The following is a 25,087-nucleotide window of genomic DNA, read 5'->3' on the forward strand; positions in this document are numbered from 1 at the left end:
GATCTCTCTCCCTCTCTCTGCCAAATAAATAAATAAAAATCTTTAAAAAAAAAAAAAAAGAAGTAGTAACTAGAACAGAATTTGTACACAAATGAACGAATCAAGAATTAAAAAATTCTGGGAAAATGCTTAATCTCCTTCGTACTCTTCAAGTTTGTTTTATCTCTAAGATTTATTTCTTTCACAAAGGTTATAAATGTAAATTCATCTGTATAGTCACATTTTTATGTAAAATAAAACCGTACCCTCACAATTCTACATGTTCTTAAAACTACTGCTAAATTCTGTCCTGTTGGTAAGGTTTACTATTAGGCAGTTCACTAACCCTGTGGGATAGGAGCAAAGTCCTTGTTCTCAAATTTTTTTTTACTGTTAAACACATCAATCAAGGTAAGTACAAAAATATTTATTAAAAAAAATACAGTTGTACTTCGATGAGTTGAAAGTTCCAGGAGCTTTTCTGTTCCCATGTCACTAAGCCCTTGATTTTTCACATTAAGGGGGGAAAGAAAAAAAGCTAAGCATGTTAGTTGAAGCACCTTTTTCCCAGTCACGATCCCATTATTGATCCTCTGCATAAAAATTATGTGAGGAGCCACTGAGTGATGGACCTCGGCTTTGAGAGGTATTCTATGGACTGCTGCCTTGATGGGAAGTTTCTGTGTTCATTCAACACCTCTGTGTTACACGGTCTTCCTGTGGGGTGGGGAAAAAGCAGAAAATACCTTATTTGCTGCTTGAATAGGACCATTCAAGGGTGCAGGGCGCAACTACCATGTTTTAAAACCTAAATGCAGATTTCCTTATGAATTCTAAAAGCACAGTGAAGATAGGGATTTCTATAAATCAATGTTCTGCATCAAAAAGTCCTTTTCCTGTACCCTACCTGCTTGCTTCTAAATGAACAACTACAACCAAACACCTCAAGAAAATGGAGGAAAAGGAAATTAAGATAGCCTCCATATTATATCTTAATATTCATTGGGAGAGAATTATGTTCAGTTGCAAGTTGCTGGTGTTTATTGTGTTTATGAACAAGTTGACATAAAAATGAAAGATTCTCCTGATCAGTGCCTATAATTATGATGGCTTTTCCTCAAATATGCAAATATAGTTAGAACCATCGTATCAAGAAGGTACAGTAAATGTCCTAATCAAAAGCATACCTTTGTACAAATACTTAGTAGGTAAGGTATGTTATTTATAGTCTTGAAAGGCTTTTGGATTTTAAAGAAAAGAGCCCTTACTTTTGAGAGTTCTTATTTTGATGTGTGGTCTCTCAGTTGTGTCATTTTCTTAATGATGGAAATTCTTTATGTTTAACTTTGAAATAATGTTAGAGGCCAAAAAAACTGTCTTGGCACCCCTTATTCCCATTCCTCTTTAGTTTTAAGAAAAGGAATTCAGGTGCCTGCTCCAAAGTAGGACTAGCTCTCCCTCTCCAACCTCTTAACCTCTCCCATAGCCAAAGAGTTATTTTGGAAAATGAACTGTTTTGATTTAAAAACCACCATACTGGGGCACCTGGGTGGCTGAGTGGGTTAAGCCTCTGCCTTCGGCTCGGGTCATGGTCTGGGGGTCATGGGATTGGGCCCTGCGTCGGGCTCTCTGCTCGGTGGGGAGCCTGCTTCCCCCTCTCTCCCTCTGCCTGCCTCTCTGCCTACTTGTGATCTCTGTCAAATAAATAAATAAAATCTTTAAAAAAAAAAACAAAACACCATACCCTGTTAAATGAACCAAACTAGGATGAGGCGTAAACAGATGATGATTAACAAAGTTTTAAGCAAAATGGGTGGAAAATACACTGAAAATAATTTTTTATTTTAAAGATTTTATTTTTAAGTAATCTTTACACCCAAGGTGGAGCTCGAACTCACAACTCTGAGATCAAGTCACATGCTCCACCAACTGGTGCCCCTGAAAAAAGTAATATATAATAAATACTTACACAACCATATCAAGCTTTCTCTGTCTTTTCCATACCTTATTAAAAACTTGAGATTTACTCTCAACTTCCAAGCTTTGTGCATCACTATCTGCTCCAACCGTATCCATAATATTGCTCCCACAATTCTGTGTGTTATAGCCACTATCCATCTGCCAGGGAAGAGGAAAAAACACTAAGGATAACACTGCAAACTAACTCAGCCACAAAATTAGAGGAACTCTTATGTCTAAGTAAAATTAAAAATATTTATATAAAATGTATTTCTAAAATTATATACTCACATAAAATACCAGTTAACAGTTATATATATAAAATAAGTAGAGTTATATATATAAAAATATAGATAAAAATATATAAAATATTTAAGTGAATATTTAAGTGAATACTACCATTTGCAAGTAAACAAGACAATGTACTATTTAATATTGGTCATATTTAATAATACTATTTAATATTGATTATAATGAAATTTAAAATATAGAACTATAAAAGGTAATTCTATACAGAACTGGTTGTTCTTCAAGGTTGTCACTGTATTAAACTACTCCTTTTGATAAAATACATCTTGTAGTGTCCTTTGTAATCTGTGAACGAGCCACTATGAACTTGCTTTCCTGTTATTGTCACAACCGTTAGATAAAAGTGAAGATTACAATAAAACTCAAAGAAGCTCTCACTTCCCGAAACTGATAAAACTAACTGAGCTAGGAAATAAATGGAAATCTGCCACTTCACTTTCCCAAGCCCAAGCTCCCTAAACCACGCTAGACCCCAGCTACAAATATATACACCCATGTCCATCTGTCACCTCTTGGTCCCCTATAAAAGTGGAAGGGTTACTTGTGTTAATCCTCTTACCTCTTACCAGAGCTCTAGATTCTATCCCATCTCACAGACCTCAGTTCCCTATGTATAAAATTCATTACTATTTTATATATTATATTTATTCCATCTGCTGTAAGGCATCATGAGGATTAGATTCTAACTGTAAAACCATAAAAGACTCTTAATCTCACAAAACAAACCTGAGGGTTGCCGGGGGTAGGAGGGTAGGGAGAGGGTGGTGGGGTTATGGACACTGGGGAGGCTATGTGCTATGATGGGTGCTGTGAAGTGTGTAAGCCTGACGATTCACAGACCTGTACCCCTGGGGCTAATAATACATTATGTGTTAATTAAAAAAAAAAAGATTCTAACTAAAATACTTGCCCTGATCTCTGGTACATGAAAAGGAGACATAGTTGATACCTATTATTATTAATTATCCTGCCCAATTTCTAGTTTTCTTTGTTCTTTTTACTCTTCTCCCTCTCAACTTAAATATGCTAGTTTCTCCCATCTAAAGTAAAAACAAAGTTTAAAAACTACAAAAAGATCTTGGACTTGAACGTTCTTTTCTGACTATGATACCCCTTCCCCTCACAACACAGTTTCTTCAGTTTTCTACACATAATTCTTCACTACTTCACCTCCTTTACCCTCCTTCCTTCCACTCACTTTTCATCACTCTACGCTGGCGTCGTCCACTCACCAAATTACTTCCGTTATTAACTCAACAGCCACTTTTTAAGCCCCATATCCCTTGCTCTTACTTTCACAGCAATAACCATTCTTTGGTTAAGATGTTATATTAACACTAGGCTTTCCTCATGTCCCTCTCTCTGGCTGGTCCCTCTCAGTTTCCTTTGGGGGCTCTGCTTCCTTTAACAAACCCCTGACGTCTCCTCAGGGTTCCAAACATCAAATGGCTTGTGTTCTCACTTTATACCGTCCTTCTGGTTGAACTTACCTATACATTTATTCTGTTTTCATTCCAAACATTTAACAAATAGCTATTACACATAAGTTCTGGGATAAACAAAAACATATATGACTGCTCGATAAATGGTCTGAATGGAAAGAAGGCAAAGTGTACATGGAATTATGAAAGCATATAATGGGATCTAGCTTGGCTAGTGTGATCACGGAGGGCTCCTTTGAGGAAGTGATTATTAAGTTGTGAACTAAAAAACTAATAGGAGTTAACTAGGTAAAGTGGGAGAGACAGGAATTCTAAGCTGTGGGGGGGGAAAGGCTCTTTGTTTAAAACTCTGGAAAGCTAATGTGACTGAACGAAGAGAATAAAAGGAAACAAAATGAAGCTGACGAGTAAGGTAAAGGTCAGACTATTGGATGCTTTGCCAGCCATGCTACAAATTTTTAAATTAATACCAAAAGCAAAAACAAAACAACCCCCTCCACCCACAAAAGGCCTTAGAAGTTAATGATGCACAAACAAAAATGAGATAAAAAATATAGCGGAAGGATTTTTAAAAATTGGAGAAGTACGAGGAAATTCCAGAAAGAAAAGTGAAAGTGAGAGAGGAGAAATCTATTATTTAAAAAAAAAAAAAAGGTTCGAAGAGGTGAAGGGCATGAGTTTACAGATCATTAGGTTCTGCTAAATGCCCAGTACTATGGACAAAAAGATACCCACACCAAAGAATCGCTGAAATTTCTGAACACTGTAGACAAAGAGAAGATCTTATACATGTCCAGGGGTGGGTAAAAAGAGACCAGATACAAAAGATTAAGTATTAAAATGGTTTCAGATCCCTCACCAGCAATAATGAAATAGAATCAATGAAACAATGCCTTCAAAGTCTGAAGGACAATTATTTCCAAACTCTCATGTGAGAGAATGAAGAATACATGATCAGACATGCAATATCTAAAATATGTACTCCTTTTCACACAGCTTCCAGAAAATGTGTTCCAGTAAAGTAAGAGGTAAACCAGGAAAGAGAAGAATGGAATGCAGAAGACAGAAGACAGAACATAGGAAAGGTGAAGAGAATTCCCATTGTGAAGGGACATTCTGGGATGACAGCTTGTACCGCGTTGGAAGCTAACCAGCCCACAATAAAGCAAGTCAAAAGGCCCTGAGAAAATATGGCTATCTTCAAGTGGTTAGAAGTAGCCTTTGTGGTAGGAAAATAAGAATGTCTGAAGTTTCTAAACTATCAAATGCTCTACCAATGGTAAATATTATTACAATATGGCCCAAAGCGTCAAACTGAAACTGACTGGTAGATATCCCAGACAGCATATTTTAGCTCAATATAAGGCAGAAGCCTGTAAATGATAAGAGAAGCCCAAAAATGGATTATATTCCCCTGCAGGCACTCAAGCATAGAGAGGATGACAATTCAGTAGTGATATAGGCTTCTGATGGGTAGTTGAGTTAGATGATTAAAGTGTATTTCAATGAAAGCATTTGGATTCTTTTATAAATGTTCTGAAAAAAAAAAAAAAAAGGTAGTGAGGAAAAGTTAATACCTTGAAGGCTAAGTTTGATGTAAGTGCTCTTTCACTTAGGAACGAAATTTAGAAGCTAACAGATATAAAAGCAATTCTAGTGTATTTTTCTGAGCAACGATCTTGGAAGTCAGGAGAGACAATATAGACATAAAAACATGAGCAGATGATTATATTTAATTTTGGATCATTTAGAATCCTCCTGTGAGTTTCAAATTTTAGCATTCTGAAAAGGTGGGAGAATTATGATGGGAAAATTAAATGACTGACTACATATAATGTGGTCGGAAAAGCACCTGACACACTGAACACCACGTTCATGTCAGCTATTACCATGAGTCAGTACAAACTCAGATTCAGGAACTTGAGCTCTAAAGCCATACATACTGCAGGATTCAAATCTTGGCACCACTACTTGCTACCAATGAAGGTAATTTACTTAATCTTTCTGACCCTCAGTTTCCTCATCTGTAAAATGGGGATAACTGTCCACCTATTTCACAAGAGCCTTGTGAAGATTCAATAAATTAACACATGTAAAGTACAGTGAATGTGAGGCGCCTGGGTGGCTCAGTGGGTTAAGCCTCTGCCTTCAGTTCAGGTCATGATCTCAGGGTCCTGGGATCGAGCCCCACATTGTGCACTCTGCTCAGTAGGGAGTCTGCTTTCCCCCCCACCTGCCTGCCTCTCTGCCTACTTATGATCTCTCTGTCAAATAAATAAAATATTTAAGAACAACAACAAAAATACCAGTGAATGTGATTATTAAATATACACCATCAGTCCCAATTAAAAGAAACTAACCCTCTTAGTATCATCGTGTATTGATACTTCTAAAAAGTTGTATAATACTCTAGTCCTTACATTTAACCCATTTTCTTAGTATAACCTCAGAAAAAAAAGAATAAGGGAGAAAGTAAAGGACTCCAGAGTATTAAAATTTCTTACCTGAATGTTACTGTTTTCACAAGGAATGACACTGCTCTCCGCAAGAGGTGACATGCATATATGAGAGTTTTCAATACTGAAGGCAATCCCATTCACAAAATCAGTGATGGGCATACTCCCATTATCAACTGGCTCCTTAATCCAAGTGTTCTCATCTGCTATTTCTATGGGATCAACCATATCCACAGTGTTGTTCTCTTTCTCACTTTCAATATCCTGCAACAGTGCTAATTCTTTCTCAGAAGTGCTGGACTGATTCTGTGTAATAGACATGGCGGTCACTACCAAATGTGCGCCATGGGCAGCAGTGTCACTCTTCACCTGCCGCAGGGGTACTCCACCTGTGTCCATGGCTGGTGACGAGGCATCTGCACAAGGAAGATTCAGCTGATCTTCTTCGTCTTCCCCATGAGCTTCAAGAGCAAAAGGTATCCGAATCAGGGACGTCCGACACTGTGTACCACCTGTGCACATCTCAAGTCTCATGGGAGACCAATTCTTAATTGGTGAGCAGCCATCTATATAAGGACTTCTGATGCATGGATTAGTAATTCCATTAGAATGTGTTGTTCCAGACGAATTATCAGGGGAATGAAAAGTAAACTTTCTTTGTTCTAAAAGATTGAAAGGGAAAAATTCCATCATAAGAACATGCAAATGGAAAAGACATTACTAAGGTTTTAATGCCCGAAAAACTGGATTTCTAGAAGAGTGTACTGTTTACTGAAGTGAAGTTTTGGGGTTAAAAAAGAACAGCACAAATGATTGTGTCTCAATAAGTAGGATAAGACTCTTCAAAAAGAATTCCTCTGGCACTTCCATTTAATTAAAAAAAATAATTTATTCTCTGAGAATTATTTCCTCATAAACACATTGCTCCTATAGTAACAGTGCTCATATACAAAGAAGATACTGGACAAATCAGCAGAGAACTACAAGTTAATAGCTATACCTGGTAAATGAAGCAGGTAAATACCTTGCAAAAACAGTATAAGCAATGTTAAAAGGCATGCAAAGAATTATAAAATAATATTTGCAATAAGAAAGAGCTTAACAATGATAATCAAAATGGTAAAGGTGCTTTAAAATATAATGCTTCTTATAACTTCACTGGCTTAACAAAAACAGAAGTTTAAAAAAAAGGGCAAGGGCCCAGAAACAATCCTCCCAATGGCAAATAAACATGAAGTGGTCAGCCACACAAACAATAAAAAAATACAGAAGTTAAAGCAATAAGAAAGCATTTGTTTAACAAAACAAATGAACTGTGAAGTATGAACTAAGAATCCCTCCCCTCAAATAAAGGAAAGTATTTGGAAAGAGTTCAAAAGCATCATAATCAAAGGCACAAAAATTAAAGCAGTAAGAAACTCTTTTGTAATACAACAAATTAAGAAACATCACAAAGAATGGTAATACCAGTACTTCTAAATGGGAGAAACTGGCTTTCTTACATACTATTGATAAAAATTTCAATTGATGCAACCTTTTATGAAGAAAATTTGACAAAATTCATCAAGATCCTTAAAAACATTCACCTCCTTTAACCAAATAATTCTACTGAGAATTTAAATACAGTGTATAAACAAAAATAATTATTTTAATAAAAAATTAGAAGTAAGGTTCATCAGTGGTTGAAAACAAATGATATATCCATGATCAATGATTAAAAATCACTGTTTCATACAATAATAAATGATTTGAAAGACCTATGAAAATGTTCACAGTACAATTCTTTGTGAAAAAAACAGACCACTTGGGGCACCTGGGTGGTTCACGGGGTTAAAGACTCTGCCTTCCGCTCGGGTCATGATCCTGGGATTCTGGGATCGGGCCCCGCATCGGGCTCTACGCTTGATGGGGAGCCTGCTTCCCCCATCTCTCTCTCTGCCTGCCTCTCTGCCTACTTGTGATCTCTGTCAAATAAATAAATTAAAAACAAAACAAAAACAAAACAAAATAAAAAACAAACCATAGAACTATGGTGTGTGTGTCTATCTCCTCATAAAGGTACACATGTATTTATGCAAAAAAATATATATATACATACACTAACAAAAGTAGTTTTCAGGTTTCCAATTTTATTATGAATAACTCTTTTAATTTTTTCAAAAGGAGTTACAATTTTTTTTTCTGAGAAACTAACACATTGCAAAGAGAAACACGTAAATTTCCACACACTATATTTACCTTAAAAGTCTGACTCAAACAAATTACAAAATATGAATACCTGATTACCAAATTCTGAAAGTACAGGTCAGAAGGCACACAGAAACCAACTTAACTCTAAATTTGCCATCTTTCTTTGATCCCCTTTACAAGAACACTTGATATAAATACTGCTAATCAGATGGCCGTATTAAACTACTCTAGTTTAATACTAGAGTAGAACTTTGTTGAGAATCCAGGTTTTGAAGGTAAACTGTTCCTTTTGTAAAAAACAAAAAAACAAACAAACACCAGTTTTTAAATTTTTGAAGATTAGTAATCATTTAGAAGCTCTACAGTTAGAACAAGTTAAAGAAGAGTGTCTTTAATAACAAATGTTGGTAAACGTAAAAATTGAAATTAGGGATTTTCTTATGAGACATACCTGAGAGTGGAGTCTTTCCTATTTGAAATGCAATTGGTGAGAAAGTGGGTGAAGTAAGAGGTGAAGGGCTGGTTATACTTCCCAAGCTGTATTTTTTTGCACTGTCCTGAATAGGGCTGGAAGAAAACTGCCCCTGTGATAAAAATAAAATTATACTATTCTCTTTCTCAATTTGTTATACCATATGCTATTTACTTTCATCTTCAAAACACGTTTACAAAGTAGGTCATTAAAAACTTTGGTCATTCACCAAAAGGCAAAGCATCTTATAATGAGAACAATTAAGAAGACTGTTAGAAACATTTTGAAATAGAGTATGTTGGTTAAAATAAAATATAAATGCCATGTTTTAAACAAACCATTCTATTTCATAGGAGCAGCTATTTATGAGCACCTTTAAATTAGATTACTCAATTAATGTCAATCCAGTTGTGGTGTACTGAAAACCTTACCTAGTTCAGAAAACAACTTACACTGAAATTCCTTGAGACTCATGACTAATCTGATCCTGTATACACCTAAATATAAAAATGGAGTCTCACCAAAACATTCCTGACTAATGACAAAATGTGAACTAGGCTAACCCTCAGGAGATATAAAGTCCAAAGGCAACCATTCGGTCCCTGAGCACAAAATGAGTGTCCAGGTCCATCTATAGCCAACTACACAGCACACTTCAAGCACAACGTCTTACCGAACTTGGTGTCTGCACAGGGCTCCTACACCGTACAGGAGATAAATCTATCGAATAAAAAACCTCCAGTGAGGCTTGAGCACCACAAGGACTTCTGGGAGAAGCTGGAGTTAAGGAGTCAGAAATACTTCCGTTGCCATCTAAAAACAGCTTTCTTCTGAGGGATGAAGAACTGAGGTTTCCAGGAGACTGATCTGAAAATTCATCAGCTCTAAAATAGTCACCTATATTTAATAATAGCAGAAGTAAAGACAAAAGTAGTCATTTTAAAGAGCAATTATTCTTCAGTTACGTGATTTTTTAAAAAAACAACATGTAGGGGCGCCTGGGTGGTTCAGTGGGTTGGGGTCTCCGTCTTTGGCTCAGGCGTGGTCCCGGGGTCCTGGGATTGAGCCCCACATCGGGTTCTCTGCTTGGTGGGGGGCCTGCTTCCCCTCTCTCTGTCTCTGCCTGCCTCTCTGCCTACTTAGGATCTCTGTCAAATAAATAAATAAAATCTTTGAAAACAAAACAAAAAACCCAGCATGTACTATTTATTTGAATTTTGTTCAAAAAAGAGGGCAAAGTTTAATTGCATATGTGACATTTGAAATATGAAATTACTCCTTCTTTTTTGAATACTTCATTATTAGTGTAAGTAAACCAATAAGATGTGCTAATGAATAGTTTATGTCTACAGCAAAATTCATTATGACAAAAAGGCTAATCAGGCCAAGTTAAAGAAAAAGAAAGTTTAGGACTATATCCCCACTTCTTTAGAAAGAGACACTGCCACCTACTTCCATTTACAAAAAGCCATCAAAACAAAACCTTCTGTCTAAGTTATTAAAGGTTTAAACAAATACAATACTTACCTAATACATTTTCTAAATTAAAATCCACAGGAAGAGACAGCAATGTCTGACAAGCAGCTGGAAGTAAGCAGATAAATAAATACAAACATGGATAAATCAATGCAAGCATATTACATGCAATTTACCATGTGCTTCCCAATCAACCATCTCCCCATGATGTTCCAGCCAAATTGAATTATTTCATTTATGCATTCTATTAAAAACATGCCACCCTTCTATAAGCAGTTTGCCACCCCTTCAAGCTCTGACATAAACGTGTTAGTGGTAAGAGTTAATTTCTGGTTGTACTGCTGGCTCTGAAAAGAAGCCCATCTCCATAGCTGACCCCCGAAGAACATGGATTTAAACTGCATGGGTTTACTGAAATGTCCATGTTTTTCAATAAATACAGTACTATATAAATGTAGTTTCTCTTCCTGACGATTTTCTTAACGGTTTCTTCTAACTTACTTTATTGTAAGAATACACTACATAATACATGACGTACAAAATACCTGTTAATTGACTATGTTATTAGTAAGGCTTTCAGTCAACAGTAGGCTACTAGCAGTTAAATTCTGTGGGAGTAAAAAAGTTATATATGGATTTTTGAGTGCATAGGGGCTGGTACCCTTGCCCCCCATGTTGTTCAAGGATCAAGTGTATTGGGTACAGATATCCTAATTATTCACAAATATTCAGAAAAATGCTTTCCAACACCAGAAATCGACTCACATGCTTCAAATAACAGTAACAACACACACACACACTACTGCTATTTCTAAAACATGGAGGAACATATGTATTCTAATTTTTAAAAAAAAAATTAGCTCTCCTATAGCTCATTCATAATTAAATAATTTTGATTTCAGAGTAAAGTGTTATCACAAAAACTGAATTTAAAATCAAATGTAGCTTAATGTGGAACATTCTTCATTTCAGATTATATTCACACTCACCATTGTTTTTCTCAGAATGGATGGTCAGTTTTCGTCCAACTGGAGATTCACTAGTTATATTAATACCTATAAAACATTTTAAGTGTCAAATCTTACATTTCATATTCTCCATATACTTTAAGGGTGACCTTTTCCAGAGTAAAAAAACAAAAAAAAAGGTGAAAACTTTCATTTTATAACAGTTTTAAAATAAGTATCTGAACATATAATAATTTGGCATGCTTCTATTAGTTTTTTAAATTTTGAAGAAGCACAAAGATAAAACTTGAAGAACTACCACAGCAAATAAAGAGAAACAAATAACTCTTTTTAAGGAAAGTATGGTTACTCTGTATTTATGTCAATCTTAAAAGACTGAGGATGCACGTTAGTCAAACCTCAAAGTCCTCAGACAGATCTCTGTTGCTTAATGCTTTTGCAAAATGGGTTATATAAATTGTCTGAATTAATATGCCAGATCATTTCAACAAAACCTAAAGTTTGATAAAACTATGTTCAGTTTATTTTCATAGCAGGAATCAAAGGTTGGGCTGCAAATTTTTTTTTAATAATTTTTTTGAAGATTTTATTTATTTGACAGAGAGAGACAGTGAGAGAGGGAACACAAGCAGGGGGAGTGGGAGAGGCTTCCCACAGAGCAGGGAGGGCTGATGCGGGGCTCGATCCAAGGACCCTAGGATCATGACCTGAGCTGAAGGCAGAAGCTTAATGACTGAGCCACCCAGGCGCCCCTGCAAATATTTTTTTTAATTGAAAATTAATGACTACTAAGTTTTATAACTTGAAAATCATGAGATTAAAAAAAACCACAATGACTAAAATGACTAATATAAACAAAATTAAAGGAAGGAAAAGGCAAGGAGACAAAAAACAAAAAAAAATGCCAGAAGGCTTAAAGAACATTATAGAATAAAGTCTAGTAACCTAATAAACTTAAATAAGTAAATGGGTGAATGAGTAAGTGGGTGGTGGGTAAATAAATTAGAGTATCCTAGTAAATAATGTCAGAATGAGTAAAAAAATAAATAAATAAAAATCCTACATTTGAATGCTTTCTTTGCTGTAAGCAGTGTGACCTATAAAGCAAATGTAACCAAGCACTCTGCTGCAGTAAACCCTACAATGTCCTTGATCTTCAGGCTAGAGTCCAAACACCTCAGCATCGCAGAAAGCCCTTCAAAACCTTGTCTGTCTCTAGTACAGTTGTTCTCCAACTAAACACTATTTATTTGAGCAGCATAAAGAAACCAGGTTCTCTCTCACATTTAGCTATTTCTCATACTATTTTGACTTTTCTCCCTTATTTGCTTAGTCTGGTTAATTAGGTCTCAGCTGAAATTATCTTCTACCAGCATGCCTTCCCTCACCTCCTTAGATCAGAAAGACACCAACTGCAACATTACTATGCTTTTTAACTCTATTGCAAGTGTTTCCTTGGTTGTTTCCTCCTGGAAGGACTTAAATAAGCTTAAAACACAATCAAATAAGAAAAAAAAATTTATGCACTTGACTACATCAAAATAAAAATTTCTTTGCAATCAACAGCATCAAGAACAAAAATGGCATACCTATGACAGAATGGGAGATGGTATATGAAATGTTTAGAACCAATATAACTTTGTTAAACAAGGTATCTTAGAAATTACCAAGAAAAAAAAAAGACAGCAACTCCAATAAAAATATAACCGATAAATTATAAATAGCTATTTTACAAGAAAGGAAATTTCAAAGACCATTAGTATATAAAGAAATGAAAACTTCAACAATCATTTAGATTGTTAAACAACCCATCAGGAATTTATCAGATAAAGGGCTAGTATCCAAAATCTTAAAGATCTTAAAAAAGCAGTAAATCCAGTCAAGAAATGGGCAGAAGACATGAACAGACATTTCTCCAAAGAAGATATACAAATGTACAACAGACACATGCAAAAATGCTCAACATCAAAACCACAATGAGATACCACCTCACACCAGTCAGAATGGCTAAAATTAACAAGTCAGGAAACAACAGATGCTGGTAAGGATGTGGAGAAAGGGGAACCCTCTTACATTGCTGGTGGGAATGCAAGCTGGTGCAGCCACTCTGGAAAACAGCATGGGGATTCCTCAAAAAGTTAAAAACAGAGCTACCCTATGACCCAGCAATTGCACTACTAGGTATTGACCCTGAAGATACAAATGCAGTGATTCCAGCATACAATGTTCATAGCAGCAACGTCCACAATAGCCAAACTATGCAAAGGGTCCAATGTTCAATGACAGATGAATGGATAAGGAAGATGTGGTATATATGCACAATGGAATATTACTCAGTCACCAAAAAATGAAATCTTGCCATTTGCAACGATGTGGATAGAACTAGAGGGTATTATGCTAAGTGAAATAAGTCAATCGGAGAAAGACAATTATCATATGATATCACTCATATTTGGAATTGAAGAAACAAAACATAGAAGCATAGAGGAAGGGAGAGAAAAATAAAACAAGACAATATCAGCGGAGACAAACTAAAAAAGACTCTTAATCTTGAGAAACAAATTGAGGGTCACTGGAGGGGAGGTAGGTAGGGGGATGAGGTAACTGGATGTTGGGCATTAAAGAGGGCACATGACGTAATGAGCACTGGGTGTTATATACAACAGGTGAATCACTGAACTCTACTTCTGATACTAAATAATACACTGTATGTTAATTAATTGAATGTAAGTAAAATTAATTTTAAAAAAGGAAAGGCAAGCATTTGAAAGCTGGATAATGCCAAGTGCTGGCAGGGATGTGGGGATGTAGGAATCCTAGGCACTGCTGGTGGTCACGTAGACTGTGCAGTCATTCTGGAGAAGGGGGCCACTGCATAGTCAAAACAGGTAAACACACAGTCTGTGTGCTAGGAATTCTCAGTCTATGTGTATATGCCAAAGCAATTCTCATTCATGTCCATAAATAGAAACACGTGAGGATATTCACTGAAGCACCTTGCTGCACAAGTATTAATAATAGTAAAAGTTAACAGCATAAGCCACTGTGAATAAACCAAAGCATTTCTGCCTTTGCCTACCAGTAAAAAGACCACATCAGAAGGTAGATTCACCTGTTCAAAAATCAACGTGAAAGGAGTTGGGGGAAAAAAAACCAGTGTCAATGAAAATGTCACCCTGGATAGAAATTTTAGATCTAGGAGAGACAACTACATAGTTCACCTCCTTTATTTTACAAGCTGAGGTCTAAAGAGACTGAATAATTTGATCAAGATCACCCCTATAGGTGATATATATAAAGTATACATATAAAGCATATATATATAGAGAGAGAGATAGAGAGAGAGAGGGAGAGATAGATTGGGAGGAGCAGGAGGTCTCCAGTTCTGGTCTCCATCCACTACTGCATGCTACCTTCAGTTTGTTGTGGCTGAGAACAGACTCCAGCTGAGAACGTCTAGCTGTGAATCCAGGTTCTACCACTTTTATTCTTCGTCATCCTGAACAAGTGCTTCAACCTTTCTAAAACTAGATTTTCTCATCAGGTGAGGCCCATAAGAGTACCTCCCTCAGGTGAGCTATTATAAGGAATTACTGAAAGCACTTAGCACAGTCTGGCATATGGCAAGGGCTCAATCCATTTTACCAATTAATTGTATTTTTGATAAGAATGGAACAGTCCTTCTTATGCTGAGAGCATAATTAATGTATACTATATAGGAAAGTGGGCAATTTCACTGAAATGTACAAGTGAAATACACAAGTGATACTTGAACACTGCTCACAACTCAAGGGACAATGAGAGCAAATAAAAGATAACTATTTCCTGAAGTCAAAAAAATAAAGATTACTGGTTTGTCCTTCAATTTCCTTATTAATTTTGTATATAATCAGCTATATTATACTGCCCTAGAGGTCAAGTGTCCACATTTCCTCTGCCTTTATAAGAAATCAGCAAATTAGCAAAAAGCAATTTAAGAACTTCATTTTAAATATTAACCTTGAAAATTAGGCAGAAATCACCAACAACTCAGTTCTTGATTCAGTACCAACTATTTCTGCATCAGTGGATCCTCTATCACCATCATAACTGATATTCACAAAGGTCATGAAGAAAAAATTAAATTCAGAATAAAACAGCCAAAAGTAAGAATTCTGTACATTTTATTCACATTTTCAGTTGTAACCTCTAAGCAGTTTTTTGTTGTTGATGCACAATGTTATATTAATTTTATGTGTACAAAATAGTAATTTGACGACTCTATACCACTCTGTATGTTATGCTCTGCTTACAAGTGTAGCTACCCTCTGTCACCATACAGCACTATTACAATATCACTGACTATATTCTCTATGCTGTGCCTTTTATACTCATGACTTGTTCATACTTGAAAACCAGACCCTTAAAAGGTTAAATCTTCTGGTATCCAGAAATCTAGCATGTATCCTTATCAAAGCAGAGAAGCTGACACTTCACTATATATTGCTTTACATTCACTAAGTTTTACGACTATATGATTTTTACAATTTTTATTCATATGATTTTTAGTACACTCACATTTACTGGAATGATACTCTGAAAGCTGTTTCCCTTCATGATCAGTCCAAGGAGAGGGTACAATGACATCTTTTGTGAAAAACTAGAAAAATTAAAGTCATACAATTAGGCATAATTTCCCCCCAAATACAAACAAGTACCCATGTTATTTTCAAAAAAATCATTAAACATGTTACATAGACTTTATAGTAACATTTAAAAATTTTAATACTTAAAAGCACAAATGACCAAAAGTAAAATAGAAGAAATGTAAAGTATAGATAAAGAGAATTGTTAATACTTCAACCACTGGAACTTAAAACTTGCAAATTAATCTAAGGGCATTGATCATAGAGAAATATTTTTAATCCCTCCCAATTTGGGGAGGGTGGTGAAGATAACAAAAGGGAGGATGAAGAAAGCAGCAATAAATGAAAATAGATGTATACAAGCAGGTATGAATGGTGTGCTGGAAAAGGCTTATCCTGGCTCTCAAGATCTAATTATTAAATTTTCAGGAATTTTGTGCATCACTTGTTAAAGTCAATGCTAAAAACTTGTAAACTTAAAATATATAAAACAAAAAGGTAACAAACGCCCTAACTCATTATTCACTAATTACTGAACACTTCCCAGTATCCATGCTCTTGAGATTCATAGTGGCTTTTGCAACAGCATGGTGGGACTCCCACATATACTGTGGGCTGTGGCACTTCCTTTACCATTGGGTAACGTCCCAGCACTCATTTGAAACTGGCCATGGCTGGGTATTTACATTAGAGATAGCAGCAATCGCTAGAAATCATACTCCTCCTGCAGAGGGCTAGCTGTTAAACCAGTACACCAGTATACTCAAATGGAGATAAGAGCATTTGGATACAGGTCTTTCCTTTTTGCATTCCAGTATAAAATAAAGTCTAACACAGTATTTTTCCCTTTCCTCTCTCTGTTTTGGAAGGAACTCAAAACAATTTTTCTTCCCTTTCCTTCCTTTTTTTGGAAATGTGGGGCTTGAACACACAATTCCAAGATCAAGAGTCATCTGTTCTAAGGACTGAACCAGCCAGGCATCTCCAAAACATTTTCTTTATATTTCGCTATACATATGGTAAAGAACAATTTCCTTGACACAAGGAAAGATGTAAAAGAAAAAGGGGGGAGCGGCAGAGATTACGATAAGTACAATTTCCAGAAAAAAATATAAAGGACCCACCAACTAACAAAGCAATATGTTTAGTTCATTCAAAATGAAAAACATATAAATCCAAATTAACAAGATGAAAATTTTAAAGTGATAAGAATATAAATTAAGAAGCTGAATAATAACCATTATTGCAGGCAAGAAAAAACAGCATGTATCAGAACACAGCCAGGAGTAAAAACTGCTATAACCTTTTGGGAGGGCGGTATGGCAAAATTCACCAAAACTGAGAACACAAACCTCCTGACTTAGCAAGTATGTTGCCATTACACAAAGATATAAGCACAAGTGTGTTCACTGAAGCATTATTTGTGATAGCAAAACACCAAACACAACCTATGTATCTATCAGTAGGGGCTGAGTTAGGTTATAACACAGTCATTCAAAGGAATACTATGCTGTTACTAAAAATCAGTATGTGTTAATAATAATAAAAAAAACCCTATGAAATGTTATTAAGCAAAAAAGCGAGATGCAAAACAATATGAGAATGATAATCCTATTTGTTAAAGATCATTTATTGTTATACACATAAAATTAATCTGAAAGTATAAAAGTCACATAGTTACTTTTAGGAAGTAAGGGGAAACAAGAAGTTCTTCATTTTCATTTTGTAATTTTTCTTTGAAGTCTAAATTTTGTTTTCTTTTGACTATGCACATAATTATTCTTTCAAAAATTTATATATTTGAAAATATTTGTTTCTGATCATTAACTTGTTTCTGATACACTGAGACTGACCCTAATTTTCCCTCTGACTTCATTTTCTTAAATTTTCTGCTGAATTTCCCTTTAAAGTTGAGGATTCTAAAGGGAAAGCATATTTTCTAAAATGTTGGGAAATGCGATCCAGTCTGAGAATATTCAACTGTGGTGGAAACAAGTGATTAGATCAGAATGAAAATTCTGAAGTTACTATATAAAGAAGTACAATGTTTGAGAGGAGTAAAGCACATGCAGTGGTTTTTGAAGAAATATGCTGTATCTGCAACCCAAGCCAACACTAGAAAAATAAGTGCAGGAGGGGCCAGAGCATCATTTAATCTCTACATAGTCCATAGTGGAAGTCTTCTGGCATGTAGAAGAGCCAAATATAGCTAAGGAATAGAGATGGGTAGAGGGGGCTAGCAAGGGAAAAAGGAAAAACAGATGTTGCCAAGACATAAAGATTTTCTGGGCAATAATTAGATAAATAAGCCTAGCTTGCACTCTAAGAGGAGATTATCAAAGGAGCAAAAAGTGAAAAACTTAATTTATTATTTTTATTTTAAAAAAACCCCTACATTTGAAATAAACTTTTTACTATGTTTTAGTAAGGTATTTTATTTCATGAAATATATTCTATGCCTTAAAAATTCAAAGCATTAACAACAACATTGCTGCCAAAGCCAATCTCGATTTTCAAGGTCTGAAAAGATTCAACTTTCTCTACATATAAACTCCAAGATGAAACAGAAGTTTGTGCTCATCTGTATGCTGAAGGCACAAGGAAGAGACAAACTGGCTAAACCCTGAAAATGAAAAGATAAATAAAGCGTAACACTGGCCAAAAAAAAGAATGTAGCCTAGGGGAAAGAAGCACTAAACCAAATCATTACAGTATCACAAGAGCACTATGACAGGCGCTGGCAGAGCTGAACATCGGTTTTATGGGAGCACAGAAGGGCACCAGACACAGCTGGGGACAGGCCAGGCTGATGGCGATCCGGAAGAGTAAAGGATTTGAAGGAAGTCTTCCTAAAAGAGGTGATGTGCACGCAGAATTGATGCTTAACTGGCTTTATGATCAGTAACAGTTTTAAGTTACCTCTTCAATGGCTTTTTGTCTTTTGTCTTCCACATCTTTATCTATTCTATACAGAGATAAAGAAGAAACATAACCATGCCATTACTTCAGCTGATTGAACATTTAAAATAATAAGCTTTCAAAGAAATAATTTCATTCTGTTGAAAACTGGCAAATGTTAGTCTTATTTTAAGAGCAAAATTGGTATCTTATCACATTCAGTAAATGACAGTATTTAGGTATTTGACATTGTGCTGTTAGGCTTACCTCCCTCTTTCCCATTCAGTTTGAATGGAATAGTATTTTCTGTTAAAGGCTTACATTGATAAAATTTTTAAATTACTATTAACAACATAAAGTAATTTGAATGAACTTTGTCCTTTAACCATCGTAAATTAAGAAGTATTTCATTCCACAGAAATCTAAAAATTGTCCGGATTCTCTTTCTTCAGTTATAGCAAGCTTATCATAGCTATAATTTTAGAATCAACTCTTACTCTGAAATAGAAGAAAAGAAACTATCACCCTTACAGTTCTGAATAAAGATGTAAAAATATTAATTATGAAATAATGACAATATAGAATTCTGTCCAAATGATTTTTTTCCCACTTTGATACAATTTGCAATTATAACAACACAAACTTATCAGCTACAAGATTTAACATAAAATGTTGGGTCTCAAGCACAAGGCATAGATTTGCCAAGGACTAAGCAGCTAGCCTTGGAGAACCACTTCAATCTATCCCAAGGAAGATTATTTGCTTTCTGTTAATAAATTGGTAAAATACTTCTTCTCACAATTCAAATGACTGTCACTCAAAATGTTTCACATATGTATTTGTGGCTTTAACAAACCTTATCTAAGAATGTATGTTTCACAAATTAAAATCAAATGAATTTTTCAAGTAAAGGAATGATGAGAAAATACGTTGCAATGATAATCCATATATCTCAGCTTGAACAACAGCCATTTTGGGGACAAATAACTCAGTTGTATCTCATGTACATAAGCCAGGTCAAAATAACAGTGCATAATAATAATAGCCTATAATATTTACTAAGCTCTGATTTAGTATCACCTCATTCAGAAACATTTTCTGCTTCATCAGAGGGACTTTAAGAACCTGAAATATTCAGGCAATTGCTAGCAGCACTGAAAATTAGTTTAGACAAATATTATAGAACCTGATCATGGAGGGTTCTCAGAAGTCAAGGAGGACAGAGTACCCTGACCATTACATCAAAGAACACCAGCATCACGCATACCCATTACAGGAATACCCTGAATGGATCCTGAGTAGGGGAGGGCCTTTTCAGGATCGCTCACCTTCCGTATGGATGGACTCATTTGTTTACACCCATCTGCCTTACAGTTATCATTTTTTTATGTGGAGCAGTAATAAAGAGTGGGAAGCACTGAAATTGGAAACTCGGATTAGATAGGAAGAGACACTAGAAGTCACTGCTTGTTTCTAAGAATGAATCGGAATGCTTTGTTGAGAATGTACTCACTATCCACTGGGGAAGCCGTAATCATTTACTGAATTACATTAGTTAATTAAAAGTAGGATCTTTCTCACTCTTTTCTCCTCTTTTGTATTACAAATCTACCTACTGAAATACACCAATCACCCATTATTTTGGACTGACAACATGTACCTTGGGATAAAAATTAAAAGCTGGTCACACCAGTGTTCAATTATTTCAAATATTTAAAACATCAGACTATACAAATGACATCAACAAGAATTCCCCAAACCATTAACAAACACTGTTACTTATAATTATAGATTACAGTAATATGTAATCAAAAGCTAGGTCTGTTCCACTGAAGAAGTGCAAGTTCTCCCTACACTGGACATCATCAAGCAGACTGCCACCAGTCTGAGGCACACCAGTGCTTGGAAATCTACGTAACACATCAAAAAGTTAAGGCTGCTCTGATTAATAGATTGACTTCAATACAATGTAGTTTAGATTTCCTAAGGGTGTTATATCAAAGTTGGGTGATATCTAGAAAAGCTCTCTCTGTTGCTAATGAATACCCTTTCATTCAATGTGCTTTTGAGATTTTAGGCTTCCCCAAACATAGATGGCAATGAAAGAGGATTTTGCTTTACCCAATACCACCATAAAGAAAAATAAAAAAATTCAGTGGGAGAAGCCACAATCATGTAGAAAGGTACAAATTTCAAAATATTCTTCACTCTACCAAGTACTGGAAAGCACAGCTATCCCATAATCCCATAAGTAGCAGAGGAAAGTTATCTCTTAAAAAAAAAAAAATTCCTACTAAGGTTTAGAACTGTTTGCAAGGAAATCTCTTTCTGGATAGTGCTCTTTGAACTCACTCTTCATTTAGATACAATAAATCTATCTCAGAATTTTTCCTCCCTGATATCTTTACATATAAATATATCCAACCTTTGGAATTTCCCATCTCTCTTCACTTAAGAATATCTTATTATACTTAGATACAAAAAAGGAAAACTTACCGAGAATGACTTAAGTATAAAGCTTGACGATGAATGTCTTCTGGGTCTATTTCTACAGGATTTATTACAGCTAGTTGATCAATAGACCATCTAAATTTCCCTGGAGTCTTAACAAAAGAAAGTGAACTTATGAGTAAAAGCAAACTAAAATAGTTCATCAAAATGCTAACAGATGTCAGCTTTGGAAATAATGTGACTGGTTATAATGCAAAAGTATTTCAAACCTTGTATTTTAAAATTTGTCTTTACCACTAAATTAAATGGTAAATGGTAATCAAATCACACTAAATCAACTTACAGGACTGTATTTTAAAATATCCAAATCTTCCATCTGGGTGATTTTTGTTTTTTTTTTAAACTATTTTTTTTAAGATTTATTTGTCAGAGAGACAGAGAGCGTGCGCGCACAAGCGCATGTGCACAAGCAGGGAGTGGCAGGCAAAGGGAGAAGGAGGCTCCCTGCTGAGCAAGGAGCCCAGTGTGGGACTTGATCTGAGTCAAAGACAGATGTTTAACCAACTGAGCCACCCAGGTGTCCCAACTGGGTGATTTTTTTTTTTTTTTTTTGACAGAGAGAGATGACAAGCAGGCAGAGAGGCAGGCAGAGAGAGAGGAGGAAGCAGGCTCCCTGCTGAGCAGAGAGCCCGATGCGGGGCTCGATCCAAGGACCCTGGGATCATGACCTGAGCCGAAGGCAGCGGCTTAACCCACTGAGCCACCCAGGCACTCCCCAATTGGGTGATTTTTAAAATCATGTAATAATGGGGAAAAAAAAATCACAGGAGAGTATAAAGGTATAGAAATTCCTCATCAGTTAATGAGAAATTGCTCATCAGTGACGCAACATACCAAAGTAAAAGTAAAAATCTCTTATAGAGGTATCAAAGTTCTTTACTCTCACTAAGAATGAACTGAATGAAGTCCTAAGTACAGAAGTGCCTGCAAAAGCTCATAAAACAGTTGATACTTAAAATAATTATGAAAATGGTAATCACAGCTGCTTTTCTGCATTCAACTATCCAACTGAACCAAAAATTTACTCAAATCCTAATCTGTAATTCCTAATGCATTTTTAATAAAATCAGGCTTAAAAATCCAACATTCCACACATTCTGGCTTTGAGGATTATGTTGCAGCTAATCTATTTATTCTAGATTACCAGATAACTAAAATTTAATACAGTTCAATCAAAAATCATGAGGTCAGATTTATGACAATATAAAATCCGTAACTGTAAAACTTTACTTGCTCTTAGTTTAACAGATATGAAAGCATAGCATAAACAGCAATGCACTTGGCAGTTTTTCCAGGTAATTTACTAGGTTAAAAGATCATGCTTCAAAAGAACTCCAGTGTAGGAAATAACAATAAAAATAAGCTAAAGCTACAAAGTCTTCCCTAATCTCCAAAAGAGCACTTTCCTTTCCATATCACCCTTGATCGCCCTAACCACTAATACCACATACATTGTTTTGAAGTTGCTAGATTAGTTATGTCTTTTCCTTTAGAGTATATGTTGGCTTCTTTTTATACAACTGCAAGCTAGAGTTGGGGGAAATCAGAGGGGGAGACAAACCATGACAGACTGTGGACTCTAAGAAACGGACTGAGGGTTTTGGAGGAGAGGGGGGTGGGGGGTTGGGTGAGCCTGGTAGTGGGTATAACGGAGGGTACATATTGCATGGAGCACTGGGTGTGGTGCATAAACAATGAATTTTGGAACACTGAAAAAAAATAAAATAAAGTTTAAAAAAAAGAAAAATTAAAAAATTATTATTTTATGACATGTGAAAATTACATGAAATTCAAATGTCCATAAAGAAAGCTTTATTGAAACACAGCCATGTTTCATGCTTTTCCTATTGCCTATGGCTGCTTTTGTGATACAAGGCAGAGGTGACTAGTTGTAACAGCAACAAGATGACCTGCGAAGCCTGAAATATTTACTTTGTGGCGCTTAACAGAAGAAGCTTGCTGATTCCTGCATTAGAATACAAGCTCCTTGAAAGTTTGTGTCTAATGACCCTCACTACTTCTCTATGCCTAGTACTTTATCTAACACAACAGCATTCAAATAGATTTGCTGAATAAATGAGAATAGATAATTAGATGACACAGCTTCTTCTCAAATATAGTATTAATAAACATATCACCAACCATAGTATCTAGCTACACCCAGTTTCAGGAAGTCAACACGTTATCCACTGAAAGAAAAAAAAAGAAAAATTCTAACTCAAAAAAAAAAAAAAATCTACCTAACTTATATTTAGCCCAATCACACACTATAGTGAACATTACAGCTAAAAGAGCACATTTCAAACATATGTGCTCCAGGGGAAGTTTCTCCCTTAACTTCTGAAGAAAGATGTTTACATTTAAAATAATTCGTATACACTAGTCAAGAATAACTTACTGGTAATTTCCTTGATTTAAAAACAGAAGGGCTGGAGAGAGTTTGTTCATGGAGATTAGAATAATCACCAGGGCTTTCAAAAGGATTCAAAACTGGGATCCTTCCTGGAGTTTCTGGTGTTATCTGCATCCTTGATTCTTTGACATCTCCCATAGCAGAGAGAGAAAACTAAAAAGAAATAATTATGAACAATAAAACCACAAAGTTCCACATTGATTTTTGACAACTAAAATGTATTCAAGAAACATACTTCGCAAAAAAAAAAAAATCCTCAAAATCTAACGCTTTGGGGGTATTATTATTATTATTATTATTATTTTTACAGTTCACAAAGAGGCATCACATACATTTTCTAAAGTGACCCTTGAAATAATCTTAAAAGCTAGAGACGTACGCTATTTGTGATATCATTTTGCAGAAGACTTAGGCTCAGAAAGTTAAGGGGCACACAGGTAGCAGTCAACCACATATGAATAAGCTCAGGTCTGCTTTCGAGGCAACTCAAGGAGCAGACACAAAACTCTTCAACGAAAAGACTTCTACCTATAGTTTCTTTATTCATTACTGCAAGTCTCTAAAGACTGAACATCCTTCGGATATCCCAACAATTACCTATTAAACTACAGTTGCTAAACAACAATGACTGGTAGCAAGCAAATATGTGACGAGGAAGCTTGTGCACGCGTGTGTGTCTTCCACTTCCACTTGAGCCCCGCTCCAAGAAGTGTGACTGATTAGAGCAGGGAAATTAACCGCCTCCTTTGGTTGCCTCTCCTCAAACATCCTCTTTTCCGCTAAAAACGCAGGGTAGCATGCGAGACTGCACTTACTTTCAGTCAAAGGGGGACAAGACTAGGGAGAAAGAATCTACTTCTTGGAAGGCTGAAGCAGCTGGCTTCCTTGGGAGAAGAGAAGAGGTGGACACTCACGCCAGTGTCACTCCCAAGCCCACACGATCACTGCTTGGCGCCCCCCACCCCATCCCCTTCCGCACCTATTCCCTCGCTGCTCCCATTCACCCCGGGGACAGCGGGCAGGTGGGTCGGGAGAAAGGAAAAGTGAGCTCTCCGGTTCAAAACAGGAGGAAAGGCCAGGGACGACAAAGAACGTACCTAGTGTTGTGTATAAAAAGGAAGCCCCCCAAACAGGCGACTCCTGGGCGCTCCCGAGGGGCCAGTCCAGCTCCCACGACAGGCATAGACTCTTTAACTCCCCGCTTCCGCGCTGTCTTAGGCCAACCAGGGCACGGGCCCTGAGGGGAACTGGCCAATCGCGTCGAGCCGCTGTCCGCAAACCAACCAATGGCATCGAGGCCGCGTAGTAAGTTCGAATGGCAACTCCTCGCTTCGCATTCCGCGCAGAGTAACGAGGCTCCAAATTTAAATCAACGCAGCCTCACGCCGG

General features: G+C 36.1%; 1 protein-coding gene across 1 annotated transcript; it reads right to left on the reverse strand.

The window, feature by feature from the left end:
• Window positions 1–385: 385 nt before the first annotated feature.
• BORA (BORA aurora kinase A activator) lies at window positions 386–25,041 on the reverse strand. Its single transcript, XM_032314699.1, has 12 exons — window positions 24,796–25,041; window positions 23,684–23,851; window positions 21,271–21,377; window positions 18,796–18,841; window positions 15,809–15,890; window positions 11,273–11,338; window positions 10,335–10,391; window positions 9,481–9,704; window positions 8,787–8,919; window positions 6,194–6,807; window positions 1,984–2,097; window positions 386–696 (listed from the first exon to the last, which is right to left on the reverse strand). The coding sequence occupies exons 2-12, from the start codon at window positions 23,834–23,836 to the stop codon at window positions 670–672; spliced, it is 1,623 nt and encodes a 540-aa protein (XP_032170590.1). The 5' UTR covers window positions 23,837–23,851; window positions 24,796–25,041; the 3' UTR covers window positions 386–669.
• Between the last annotated feature and the right edge of the window lie 46 nt (window positions 25,042–25,087).

The sequence above is a fragment of the Mustela erminea genome, chromosome 15 (genome assembly GCF_009829155.1).
Source record: "Mustela erminea isolate mMusErm1 chromosome 15, mMusErm1.Pri, whole genome shotgun sequence".
Classification (NCBI taxonomy): domain Eukaryota; kingdom Metazoa; phylum Chordata; class Mammalia; order Carnivora; family Mustelidae; genus Mustela; species Mustela erminea.

What these genes read in the sequence shown, in the direction of transcription:
- BORA (XM_032314699.1), bottom strand. Translation starts at nt 23,836, where the DNA reads ATGGGAGATGTCAAAGAATCAAGGATGCAGATAACACCAGAAACTCCA. An exon ending in TTAAATCAAGGAAATTACCA is followed by an intron (nt 21,378 to 23,683) that starts GTAAGTTATTCT and finishes TCTTTTGTTAAG; the next exon opens with ACTCCAGGGAAATTTAGATG. An exon ending in GACAAAAAGCCATTGAAGAG is followed by an intron (nt 15,891 to 18,795) that starts GTAACTTAAAAC and finishes TAATTTTTCTAG; the next exon opens with TTTTTCACAAAAGATGTCAT.